This window comes from Triticum aestivum, chromosome 2D (assembly GCF_018294505.1).
Source record: "Triticum aestivum cultivar Chinese Spring chromosome 2D, IWGSC CS RefSeq v2.1, whole genome shotgun sequence".
Lineage (NCBI taxonomy): Eukaryota > Viridiplantae > Streptophyta > Magnoliopsida > Poales > Poaceae > Triticum > Triticum aestivum.
In genome coordinates, this window is record NC_057799.1 from 24,799,818 (window position 1) to 24,813,794 (window position 13,977).

At 43.5% G+C, this 13,977-nt stretch overlaps 1 protein-coding gene across 1 annotated transcript; it reads left to right on the forward strand.

Annotated features, from left to right (window-relative positions):
• The first annotated feature begins 4,809 nt into the window (after positions 1-4,809).
• Positions 4,810-6,779, forward strand: LOC123048429 (probable cystathionine gamma-synthase 2). Its single transcript, XM_044471532.1, has 5 exons — positions 4,810-5,557; positions 5,657-5,860; positions 6,004-6,090; positions 6,192-6,514; positions 6,614-6,779. The coding sequence occupies exons 1-5, from the start codon at positions 4,895-4,897 to the stop codon at positions 6,735-6,737; spliced, it is 1,401 nt and encodes a 466-aa protein (XP_044327467.1). The 5' UTR covers positions 4,810-4,894; the 3' UTR covers positions 6,738-6,779.
• Positions 6,780-13,977: the final 7,198 nt, after the last annotated feature.

The window sequence follows — 13,977 nt, forward strand, 5'->3', positions numbered from 1 at the left end:
TGTATAACTTCTTCATATCTAACAATTGTTATTTATGGTATGGATGAAATTATATTTGACAATACCTAGCCCGCCTAGTTGAACGGGTTGATGATGAAGGGATAATGGATGTACATGATATAGATGAAATACCCAAACATAAGGATAATGGAAGTACATGATATAGATGAAATAGTTGCAGCAACGCCAGAGTATCATTCTTACTGCGAAAAATACGGTACAAAGCTAGATGTTGTCTCGGAGGCGGCTATTGCCTAGCCAGTTGTCCTCCCAAACATGAATCTCCAATCCTTCAGTTATCGCGAAGGATCCAAAACTAAAAAGATGCTTCTTTACCACCATTATACCAGCCCAAATGTGTGAGTCGCCCGGTTTCCAATAACCCTTAAACACAACTTTTGGCCTATATACTTATTGTGCGGAAGGGTTTGTCAAACGCCATCCTCAGTAAGTAGTTTGAACAACCATTTAATAAGTAGGGCATAATTCTTGACCTGCAGGTCATGAATGCTCAGGCTAGCCTGGTTTTTCTTTCTTCCTTTTCACTATCTTCTTGCCCAAAGAATCTGAATCTAAAATATCCAGCCTTTGTAAGAGCCCTTCCGGGATTTGGCACATTAATGAATCACTGTATTAAAAAGTAATTTGGGGGCTCGATTTGCTAAGGGGTCCAGTGAAATTGCACATTCCCATAGGGGCCTGTGCAGCACAAACATTTTTCAGAAGAATAGATATATCAACAACCGTGTAGTTGTTGGAATATAGCGAAACCTCAAACCCGAAACATTAAATCCTTTGCTATGATGTCATTATGCTCATTTTCATTATTAGCAATAAGGATCACAATATTTATCAATTATAAGCCTAAGGTCAGCTCCTCGTCCACATCAGGCACATTGTTGTCTGTCAAGCTAGTTCACATGGAAGATGCCGGGGCAGCGCCCCGTGGTCATGGTGGATGTTGCAGGTTTGTTCGCAACGGTGTGCAGTGGCAATAACTAGATGCACACCACGACATTGCAGCCCCCTGTCGGTCGAAGCGGTTGTCCAACGTGGAATGATGTCCCACCCATCCACTGGCGCCTCTCTGGCCTGGCATTTAGTTTTGGCTGGGGCGGCTAATGGAAGATTTGTCATCACGATGGTGACTGGGGCAGCGCTTTAAGGCCGGGATGAAAAAAACGCTGCTGAATTTTACTCGTCGGGCTCATCAGCGATAGACCTGCGGCGGTACATTGTTGAAGGTGTCATCTCGGTGTTGACGTACTCCTCTTTAGTGGTTGGCCTCGGCACTATAGTCAATGAAAAAAATAGTGGCTATGAAAAAATAGTGTATCCTTTAAATATGCTATTAGAGAGACATTGCAAATTGATTTATTTTGTGAGGCATTGCCCAGAACGCTATAACGTGCTATTAGCAACGCTATAGCGCGCTATTTTTTTCACTGATTAGAATTCTTGTCTTGACAAGTTCTCCAACCTGACATGGTAAGGGCGTTTATCCTTTGTTGAGTTTGTTGCTGTGGAAGAAATTGACTTAGTCGTAAGTGTTAATTTCGTATCTTGCAATTATTATGCCATAGTTTCTATGCTATGTACTCCCCTTGATTATAAATTTGGCATCGTTGCCTTGCATTTACTTCAAGAAAGATGACCGTGTAGATCACATTGATGCGGGCGGGCAGGGTCTCAACCACCTTTTTGAAAAAATATAATATGATTATAATATATTAATGGCTAACAGGGCTCGCTCGGATAAATAAAACACAATTACAATGGACTTCACATTTTCTATTTTTTGAAAATGTGACTCGTGAACTAATTAAGGGTGCTATGTTCTCGCTTTCACTATTTCAGGCAAAGAACATGGGCCAAGATCTTCACCTTTCTCTACGTGATGTGACCGGGCCATTGCAAGAATGACTACACTTGACCAATTTCATTGGGTACTTAGTTGCTATGCTTTAAAGTATAAGGCCTATAATTCTATGCAATTTTTACATTTTAAAACTTTGACTACTAACAATGTAAAGGTGGTTTAGTATTTTTTTAATAAGAAGCGTTTTTATTAACTTAAAGTGTAGCATCATGGAGGTAGAAAGCATGATGAGCAACATCCGACCTCTGCATAGCTAAGTAGCACACTATCAAAAGTAACGGTTTGAGAAAATAAAAAATATGACACATTGATAACAACTGCGAAGTCATATGAGATTAAAAATATGGCTATGTCGAAAGTGGTGATGAACCGATCCGGAGATTGCTCATGTTGAGTAAAACCTCTCTAGTCACCGGCTCCAACCGCCTACACAGTACCTTGAACAATGTTTGATACTCAATTCGGTATAGCGTAGGCCACGTACGAAAGCAATGCGTAAACAGTATAAAACTTGCATTGGAGAAGAAATTGTGCCATTAAAAACAATGTCGTTTCTACATAGTTAAACCGATCATAATAAGGCAGATGCTCGCACTTATGGGCATACTATACTTATTTGGTATTTCATGAAGCCAGTGATCAAATATATTGGGAGCACCTGTGGATAGGTATAAACTGAATGCTATTTGAATGACCGACATGTAGTAGACACAAACTTTCGTTAATGATGAGGTGTGAGATTGTCTCATTGTGAGTACAAAAACTATAATTCTTACTTCATCGCCAGTTCCGACTAGCGCGTTTTGCTTTATGCATATTGAGTGAAGAAGTTACGTCCCATGTAAGGTGGTTTACATGAACAATATTATCGTACCCCAGGCAAATTCTGATCGCCATCATTTTGTCGATCTTACGCATATTGGTATTATCCAAATTGTGCATTGCAGAGAGTAGAAGTAGGAGAAGAGTTCCAACTTAATAAGCACGTTAGCATGGGCGTCATCCAATCCAGGACGAGGGTTCTACTTGCCCGCTGTGCACAGAAGTAGCTTGACCAAAACGTGTTGCTGCACATGCAAATCTACTGTTCAATGGGGCTTCCATTTCCAGATAGTACATTCGGTCGTGAATGGTGGCCTACGTAGTACGCAAGATTTATCAATAGCCATGACGTCCGTATATCCATCAATGCAATTTGAAGACATTCTTTGCTATAGGTACACTGGCCGTCCAGATCATCAATACAAAAGTAAATTTTCAAAACGACAAAGGCAAATAATGTCAGACGTACAGAATGCATGTTGCCTGTTAGCATTGAACGAAGTCTTGCTGGGAAACTAGAGGGGGTCATGATCTTCTCCGCCATTGAGGCAATGTCGCTGACAATAGGCACAAGTGAGCCTGCCACACACCTGTTGAGATGCCGTCGGTGCCGCACACTAGACCCCACCGGTGAAGCTACTGTGCCCGGAGAAGCAGAAGGCTCCCCATGCATCCCACGGGTCTTCCGCATCACCGTTGACGGATCAGCGAGCGCCCATAACCATGCTCTGATTGTCATAGCTGACACATCTGCAATCTAGGCTTAGCTATTGATATACACATCAAGCCGGGATGAATAAAAAATTAAATTCTAATCGATAATAAATTGATGAGTAGTTGTGTCTCACTACTCAGTGTTGCCCTTAGAAATTACAACTACTGAAAAATATCATCTTTTCATGAGATGCTTCCTCAAATATGCCATTTAGACACCTTAAAAATGCCATCGTTCCATTAAATGTTTGCTCAAACATGCCATTAAACATCGTTATTGTGAGGTCAAATCCGTTGACCATGTTATAAAACCAAAAATAACCCTAGACCCCACATGTCAGCTCTCTCTATCTAACAATAATGTGGGCCTCACTTGTCAAGCAAGTGAATAATTTTAGAGAAAACAAGAGCGCTCTTGGGATCGAGTGGGAACCACACTTTATCATAGTTTGATAGAGTGAGAGCTGACATGTCGGTCCATGGCTATTTTGGTCATATAACATGGTAAATGGGCTTTGAGCTGGCGGTAATTGTGTCTCGTGGCATATTTGAGCATGCACCTAACGAAGCAATGTCAGTTTTGAGCAGCTGAAACTGCTAGTGACAAAACTGAGTAGTGGGACACAGCTAGTGGCATAAACGATAAAAACCCTAAATCAATTAGATATGTCATAGTTGTTTAGTATCATGCATGTGTGCACATCAATACATCATACTAATATAAGATGCTACCTCTCCAGCATGGTATCATAGAATAGCTTGCTAATATCATGTTGTCACTTCACTTATTTATTTATATAATTTCAAGATAAAATTGTAGTTATGATTTATTTCTATTAACTTTCTTGTTAGATGTCCTATGATACGGTGTCATAATATGATACCGAAACATTCCGTCATATTCTTAATTGTGGTGCCATGTTTTATTTTTAGTGCTAAGGTGGCAATGCACATGAAACTCTTATGATAGTCCAACTGCGAGAGGTCTTAATTGAGTGTACCAGATATCAATCATATTGTTTTGGTAGGCATAAGCATTATGCATGTTTAAACACTGGTTCCTTCTTGAGATATTAATTGGTAAATCCGACTGCGCAAAAATTCGGGTTCTTTTCTAAGATGCATTTGTTACGTAAACAGGTATATATGTTCCTTTACATTATGAATCGTGATTGTGTGGCCAGCCATTGTGGGTGGAATGCTAGATGCCCGGGACCACGCTAACTAATAAAGATGGTGTGTTCATCGCTTAATGCAGAGGCAGGAGGCAATCCTCCTTTTTGAAGAAAAAATCATCTATATATAGACGCACACTGAGTCAGACTGGCCTCCCAGTATATGTATATATACACACTATCCTAAGGTAAGAAATAACACAAACAAGCATCTCTTCCTCTCCAGCGCTCAAGCGCCGAGTTTGGCTAATCACTTCGATTCCAGCTGTTCGCACTAGCTATATTCCTCCCACTATACAAAGTAATGGCGCCGTCATCGTCCCTCGTCAAGAAGGCTTCGCCCACGAAGCAGCGCCGCCTGCCCCGCGCTCGCCGTTCTTCACAGCACATCACCGCTTTGAGCCCCCAGCCCGAGGCGCTCCTTGGTGCCACCCTTCATTGGGTCGACCACATTGTGCCGGTCTTGCAGGAGCAGGAAGACGCCGTGGTCGCAACCTCAACGGCACCCAAGACGAATCGTGCTACTCCCTCCGACGAGACCGTGGTGGTCCACGCTGGGGAGAAGGTAGGCAGCATGGCGGGCACAGATTCAATCACGACACCGATCGTGAGCGGCACGACACACTGGTTCAAGAACTCGGACGACCTCATCGCGTTCAAGGAAGGCAGGCGCCACAGCTTTGAGTATGGCCGCTACGGCAACCCCACCGTGAAGGTCCTGGAGGACAAGATCAGCGCGCTCGAGAGGGCAGAGTCCACGCTGGTCACGTCCTCCGGCATGAACGCCATCGTCGCCACGCTACTTGCGCTCGTGCCGCCCAGTGCCGGCCACGTGGTGACCACGACCGAGTGCTACAGCGAGGCGCGTGCCTTCATCCGCGACAAGCTCTCTAGGTTGGGCATCAAGGTGACATTCGTCGAGCTGAATGACACGGAGACGCTCAAGGCCGTTCTTGACAAGGGCGACGTACGTCAATTTCCAGAACACATATATAATAAAGGGATCCATGCATGCATGCATGTATATTGATTGTTTCTGACTCTGAGATGCTTGGCTATGATGCAGGTGACACTCTACTACACTGACTCTCCGACGAACCCCCATCTCAAGTGCATCGACATTAAGCTCGTCGCGGAGCTGTGTCACCACAAAGGGGCTCTGGTATGCATCGACAGCACCCTCGCCTCACCCATCAATCAGAAGCCTCTCACCCTGGGGGCTGACATCGTCGTGCACTCCGCCACAAAGTACATCGCCGGCCATCACGACGTGAGTAGCTACCCTAGGTCACATGTCTTTTAGTTTTCATATACATACAATTAATTGCACAGCCATTTTGCTCCTTTACTGCCAAGATCACTAGTATGTTCGTCAATTGACCCAAGACTTGTCACCGTACCATCCCATTTCAGGTCATCGCAGGATGCATCAGTGGCTCCGATGCGCTCATCTCCAGGATAAGAGTGTGGCATCACGACATCGGCGGCACCATTAGTCCCGTATGTACTTGTATCTATCAAGTTCATCTTAACACTCATTCTGATTCAAGAAAAACTAGACGTTAAAACTAAACACTCACAATGCAACTTAATTGCCCTAGGATGCAGCCTACATGATAATACGCGGCCTCAAGACGATGGCGCTACGTGTGGACACGCAGAACCGTACTGCGTTGCGTATGGCGCGCCTACTCGAGAACCATCCAATGATTGAGCGAGTGTACTATCCTGGGCTCACCACCAGCCCGTGGCACCACATCGCCAAGAGCCAGATGACCGGTTCTGGCGGCATCATAAGCTTCGAGGTGGCATCGGACCTTCACGGTGTCATGAGGTTCATCGATGCTCTGGAGATACCCTTCATCGCGATGTCACTCGGTGGGTGTGAGAGCCTCGTGCAGCAGCCAGCGGTCATGTCCTTCTGGTATGCCTTCGGATTTCTCTCGTTGCAACGTACAATATGCAACAGTAATATTGTCCGGAGAATTGGACACTCAATCGCATGGTTTTCTGTTTACATCAGGGGTCAGAGTGGCGAGGAGAAGGCCAATAATGGGATTAAGGACAACTTGGTGAGGTTTAGCTTTGGGATTGAGAAGTTTGAGGATCTCAAGGATGACGTTCTCCAAGCCCTCAAGAAGATTTAGGAGTATTTTTGTGGAAGGAAACTAGCTAGCTAGGTACAAGCCCTTTTTGTACCATTCATAGGTGGATAATTTGTATTGAACTTCAGAGGAGAGGTAATATATGCTTCGGTACCATATGAACCAGAAAGAAATTCAAATATCCAAGACACCGTACACTTCTCTTACGCTAATACAGTCATAGCCATTACTTATACACAATTCAAAAACCTTGTTTCCGACCGTTTTCCTAACCGCCTATCCATATTGGTCAGTTGGCTCAAGCCGGCATCGCCGATAGAAAAACTTTGGCCAGTCAGGCAGTTCCACATAAGCCACCTGCGCGCTGTGGTGTGGTTTCAGATAGAAGGTTTTACATACTTTCTGTGGAGATACATGCTACACTAGTGTATAGTATTAAATTTCTAGCACGTGAGCCTAGAACTAGAAAGTGAGGATGGAGCACCACTAACAGATCACGAAATTACCATTGTATATGCAAACCTGTACAGGAAGTTGAGGTAATGCAGCACCACTACAAAAAAAAAACCTTCCATGATGGATCAGTAGTGGCCCAAGTTTAGAGCCATTAGTGGTGACTCATTACCACTTGTAGACCTATGCCACAAACAGGCCCAATTTAGGGCTTGTCAATGAAGACAAAACCACCTTTTTTTTTACATCCCATAGGTAGTCAATTTGTGGTGAACTTGAAAGGAGTGATTATTCGAAGGACCTCCTATTTGTTGAATGCAGAAGCTCAAATTTTCTGATAGACATAAATATATGCCACGGGAACATTTGTAATTGAAATATACAACATATGTTACACCCTGATTCACAAGCATACTAGTTATGGCCATCAATTATCAACGGGTCAACAAAGAATCTTAAACATTCTTCTTGTCCGTGTGAATCCCGACTCCTTGCATTATACATCACAACTTACAGACTTAATGTAGGATAAGGGGATAGTTTAGAGAGTACCGCTACTCACCTCCCAAGACCGCCGCACGCCATGGTCCTCAATGTCGACTGCAAGGTCATTGACGATCAGATACCGTCCTAGTGTCAACCATAAACGATGCCAACCAGGGATCGACGGATGTTGCTTATAGGATTCGCCGACACCTTATGAGAAATCAAAGTATCTGGGTTCGGGGGGGGGGGGGGGGGGGGGTATGGTCGCAAGGCTGAAACATAAAGGAATTGACGGAATGGCACCACCAGGCGTGGAGCCTATGGCTTAATTTGACTCAACACGGGGAAACTTGCCAGGTCCAGACATAGCAAGGATTGACAGACTGAGAGCTCTTTCTTGATTAGGGTTTAGGGTTAAGGCGTCTAAGCCCATCACATGTGAAGCCATGCTTGCATTCACACTGTCATTCTAAACTAGATCATCGATGTGGCGCGTTGCTGCGCCCGTACATTTTTAAATTAAAATGGTTGGTATTTATAAAAATAAATAGGGATGCAAAACATCTTTTAAGAAAATGTTATCCCCCCGTAGAATGAGGAAAAAACTTGAAGATTAAATTGGTTCCTTTCATGAACAATGAAACGTCAAGGTGATATAAACAACATGATGTAATAATTGGTACGCTTCAGGAGCAATGCAAGTCATCGTTGGCCAGAATTTTTGATAGCAGAAAGGTGTCGTTGGACAGAAATTTTATCTAGTACATGAATTTGTGCATAAAACTGGACAATATCGAACGCCTGAAATCTAATCTATAAGATAATTATCCTATAAGAAAAATATTCTATAACAATAGAATTTTTTTTATATATGCATGAAATTGGACAATGTTGACAGCCTGAGATCTAGCTTTTGTACAAAAAAAGTAACTCACATAAAAACCTTGAACCTTTTTGGGGTCTGAAATTATGGATATATAATGCTAATCTGTACAATTCAAATGTTCTGCAATTAAACCACTTTGTTTATATATATTTGAAGATGATAACATGATTTGTTGGCATCTGAGCGAGAGACCAATCTTTGATGCAGAGATAAGCTTGTAGAGATAGAGTTACCCATAGGGGAACACCACACAAGCTGATATTCGAGGAGATTGTACTACTACATGCAAAAAATGCATAACTTGATAGTAGCATCACGAAACTTAACATGACAATCCCAATATACAATAGCATTGATCAAATCCCCACATAGGATCGCAGTAGCAAATGCCATTTTTCTGATATGATGAAGAAACAATTATAATCAACCCACACAAGCAGAGAGGAAGAAGCTAGATTACAGGAGTGCAGAGTCACATTTTTGAGAAGTCACCCGACTGCGGACTTCAGTAATATATATAGCAGTACTTATCTTAAGGGCTGCTACACATGATTGGCTAGCTCCCAAATTAACCGGTCATCTCGGTGGTTTGGGTATACCAATTGGATCCTCTGACGTGCAATGAGCTCCTGCAGCTGGACATCGTTGCATGCCGTCCGTTCCTTGCGCAAACATAGGGTAGGAGTCGGCTCAAAAGCATGATACATCAGTAGACCAATCGTTTTCACTCCACTCTTTCCACTTCATGGAGATTATCACATACATGGTTGAAATCAAGAAGGGAGTGGCGACTTAGAGTAGTCAGTTCCACCTGGAGCAATTACTCCAGAATACCAACATATGAACCCATCTCGCAAGATAATTAACATGAGGCATAATAGTGCACAGATAATAACTTGTCCATTAGACATTAGAGTTCCACAGAATCTGCTGTTAGGAAGAATACCATGCGGTAGAAGCAGCAAACGAAGCAGTACCGAGCTTGAATTGAATTCCTCCAATAGCACATGCATTCATTGGAATTATGTTTGCATAACTGACGTTCATAGCAGTCATGAAAACACACTGTGTATATATCAAAATTGCTGTAGAAGCAGAGTCAAAATTACAAGTTTGAGTGCATCTGCTTTATCTACAATAGGGAAGCAGAAAAAAATATTAGACCACAACAAACAATTTAACCATTAGCGCCCTGTGCAATTGCAAACATGGTGCCATTCATGAATGAGCTCTTTTACGGTGATTGGGGAGTTACATCTTGTAATTTGATGTAACTCCTCCCTTAATTATTCTCCACCGTTGATTATAACTTGTTAACTAAAAAGGTTAAATTTAATCAACAAGGGTATTATGGTCATGCGTAATTGTTTTTTTAGTAACTCTGTCAATTCGCTGGTCAATCCCCCGCATCTGGCTAGACGGTTGCGCAGGAGCGACGACCTTGGCGACCAGGCCGGCGCGACATCCATTAGGCGAAGCCCCGGCTGGGCTTGGCCGTTGTGGAAGCTACCCCACGCCACCCACCCCCCGCGCCGCCGTGAGGTCCTGGCGGAGACAACGCTGGCGCGAGGTCCTGGAGGCTCCAGCTGCGGTCGGTCGTAGTCTTCCATCGCCCTGAGCAGCGCCTCCTGCTGCCCATAAGCCGACCAGCAACGCGGGCGACCAGTCCATAGGCACGTAGCCGCCACTCCTGCCTTCCTCCTCCCTGTTCCCTCAACCCCTGGCTGAATCTGAATCTATTTGCTCTATTAGCTCTGCTCTTTCTGAATCTCTTTGATCTGAATTACTACCACAGTGTTGGGGCAGGTATTCCAAATTCTGAATCTCTTTCTGTGGAGAACTGACAATATATGTTCGTCCAATACGTGTAGGTGTAGTTTACAGTGGAATGGGTCTGATCTCTCTGCACTTTCTGAATTTGTTTGCTATGTTCTGAAATCACTTATATAAAAATCAACAATTTTCTGAATTAATGTTCAAAAAATCATCTAGTTTCTGAAAATCAACAAGTCATGAGATGTTGTACAGCAGCTTTGTACAGCAGCTTTTTCTTTCTTCATATGAACAAAAACTATAATCATAAAAGGCATGAGATGTTGGACATTTTTTAACTTATTCTGAACCTCTTATCTTGAGGGGAATATGTGAGCATGGAAATTACTTTGCATCCAGTACATGATTGAGACCAGTTGATCATTTATATGTCATATGCAGGAAGTCATGGCCGATGTAAGTGCAGAGTGTATGGCTGAGTACGACGGCATTGTCAGCAGGATGTTTGATAGCGAGGAAGATGGTTTTGAGTTCTATAACAAGTATGCTCTTGAGAAAGGCTTTAGTGTGAGGAAAGGATATGTTGAGTGGGATGAAGCGAACGAGAAGATAATTCTGAGGAAACTTGTCTGTAGTCGTGAAGGTTGCCGTGAAGAGAAACACATGAAGAGGAAGAGAGAAGATAGGAAGAGGAAGCCACGGAATATCACTCGTGTGGGGTCTAAAGCGAAATTTGTCATTGCAAGAGTCGTGAAAACAGGGCGGTGGTTTGTGAAAGATTTCATCGATGAACACAACCATCCTCTGGCCCCACGAGACCTTTCTTGCTTTCTGCGTTCCCACAGAAGAATCAGCGACGAGAAGAAAGCGGACATTATAGAGATGGAAAGTGTTGGAATCAAGAAACACAAAATCATGGATGTGTTGTGCATGCAGTACGGTGGATATGACCATGTTGGATGCACGACGAGGGACATCTATAACTTCTGCCATCGCTACAAGCAGGAAACAGTCGCTGCCGGTGATGCTCAGACGGTGATCCGTCACATGATGGCGCGGCAAGAGAGAGACCCAGATTATTTCTTCAAATACTTGGTTTATAAAGCTGGGCATCTGAAGGGATTGTTCTGGTCCGATACTCAATCCTGCCTTGACTACGAGGCTTTCAGTGATGTTGTTTTTGATAGCACATATAGGACCAATAAGTACAATCTTCCGTTTGTGCCGTTTGTCGGGTTGAATCACCACCGCAGCACTGTTATCTTTGGATGCGGGATCATTTCTCATGAAACTAAGGAGGCGTACGAGTGGATGTTGCGGACATTTTCTGAAGCCATGTCGCAGAAGCATCCGATATCTGTAATCACCGACGGGGACCTTGCAATGCAGAGAGCGATCAGGGTGGTGTGGCCTGACTAATACCACAGGCTATGTGTATGGCACATTCAGCAGAACATTGTATGCCATCTGCATGACGACGAGGTTAGGGAAGAATTCAGATCTTTCATATATGACTCGTCTTCTATTGAAGAGCATGAGAGAAAATGGATAGAGTTCTTACGAAGGAATGAAGTGACAAGTGAGGAGTCGTGGCTGCATCAGATGTATCAAATGAGGAAGCTATGGTGTGCTCCATACCTGGTGGGGCGTTGTTTCTTAGGATTGAGCACCAATCAGCGTAGTGAGAGCCTCTACTCGGTGCTACATACACATCTTGAGGGTAAGATGACATTGTTTGATATGCTAGAGCACTATGAGCGTTGCCTTTCGGGACGACGCTTGAACGAGGCGATCCTAGACATCGTGGCCTTACAGTCCGTTCCATTTACAGACGCGGATGCTTCAAGTCTTGAGAAACATGTTGCCCGGGTTTTCACGCCTTGTATGTTTGAGTTGGTCAGATGGAGCATAAATGCCGTCGGCAAATGTGTTATCAGCGAGATATTAGACGCATGGGAGTTGACTACATATGTTGTCGCTAAGATCGATAGAAGAGAGAAGAAGTTCGAAGTGCGCTGTGAGGTGAAGGAAGGTTCTTTGTACAGGATCAGTTGCTCTTGTCGTAAGCTGGAATGCTTGGGAACACCATGCTCTCACATATTCTACATCTTGGGAATACGTCAAGTGGAACTGCTGCCTAGGTGTTGTGTTCCCATGAGGTGGACGATGAGTGCGAAGTCAGCATTCCCTCCGACCAGAAAGAGCGAGATGTATGACTATTCAGAAAGCCTTGTGAGGTACCGTGAGTTGCGGAATTTGAGTCACGCGGCATGTTTCCGGTCATGTCAATCCAGTGAGGAGTATCAGCGTCTGAAGACGGTTCTGAATGCACAAGATGGCAGCAAGGAATCAAGCTGTGGTCAGGAGGAATGCATTAGGTTTGGTCCGGTGCTGCCATAGACGATGGAAATTGATTGTGCAGATTTGGACAAGGTTCTAGACCCAGTGCATGTGCAAGGCCGAGGTGCACCGAAGAAAAGGTTGCAGGCAAAGATGAAGAAGCAAAGATCAAAGAGGAAATGTGGCTACTGTGGGGTGGAAGGTCATGATCGGCGTATATGCACTAAATTGGAAGAGGTGTCAAATATGTCTATTTTTTATTTTGCGTCTGCTTTACTCATTAATATAGTGCACTAATTATATTTGTTGATGTGTAGGAAGTGATGGGCTGATGGCAGCAAACTGTTAGGTACAACTCTCTATACAAGGGATGTCTTGGTAGAAAACTGTTGCGCTTGTGGTCCTGTTATGAAGTATTAATTACTGCAAGTATGACTGTGCTTGAATAACATCAGTGTTAGTTGTCAATTAATGTATCATATTTGTCTTTTAGTAGTATTATTAGGTTGGCTTCCATATATTTCTAATATAAAAACAATTGTTGGTTGGCCAAGCACATAATGAAACTATCTGCATGTTACTTATTAATAACTTACTGAGGATTTCACACAGGTCTGCCGAACACTAAATTACATTTGTTATCATGTTCTACCTATGCTTCACCGCTATCCTAACCTATGCGTCGCTAACTAATTCAGGCAGAAATACATATTTTCAGCTGGAAAATATGTTCAAGCCTGCTGCGTTCGGATTGCAACAAGCTTCGGAAAAAATCATACAAGAATCCTATAGAGGTAAGTTCTACACAACTAGCATTTCATGTCATGTAGTTCCTAACTTTCATGATTGCATGTAACGCACCACTATTTCCTCTACAGAAGGACGAGTACGAAGCCAGCATTCCAGAGGAACGAAAAGGTGCAGACGACGACGTCACGATTGTCAGCAACCCTGATGTTACAAACAAACCAGACACATCCGGTGCCCCAAAGCGTAAACGTGGACGCCCGAGGAAGAATGCCCCTTCTAGTAATCCAGTGAAACAACAATTTGACACCGAGACTATCGCTAAACAAGTGGAGTCAAAAAGACGCAAGCGCAAACCATCAAACGCCGTCTCCAGCCCATTCGTACAGCCATGAATGGGCTACACGGAGAGGCACTTCAAGGGCAGATCCAAATGATTGATCTTCATGGCATGTTCTTTGAATTAAAGACTACACTTATGTTTTAATGTTTTTGCATATTATTTGTATGCTTATGTCCATCCAAATGCTTGACTTTTCATTGGTTCTTCTTTTAAAAAAACCAACTAATGAGCTGCATGTTCCACTTCTATCATTT

Bases quoted from the DNA above. Each gene is read 5' to 3' on its own strand.
- LOC123048429 (XM_044471532.1), top strand. From the start codon at position 4,895: ATGGCGCCGTCATCGTCCCTCGTCAAGAAGGCTTCGCCCACGAAGCAG. The intron at 6,091-6,191 runs GTATGTACTTGT...TAATTGCCCTAG, and splicing joins TCGGCGGCACCATTAGTCCC to GATGCAGCCTACATGATAAT. The intron at 6,515-6,613 runs GTATGCCTTCGG...TGTTTACATCAG, and splicing joins CCAGCGGTCATGTCCTTCTG to GGGTCAGAGTGGCGAGGAGA.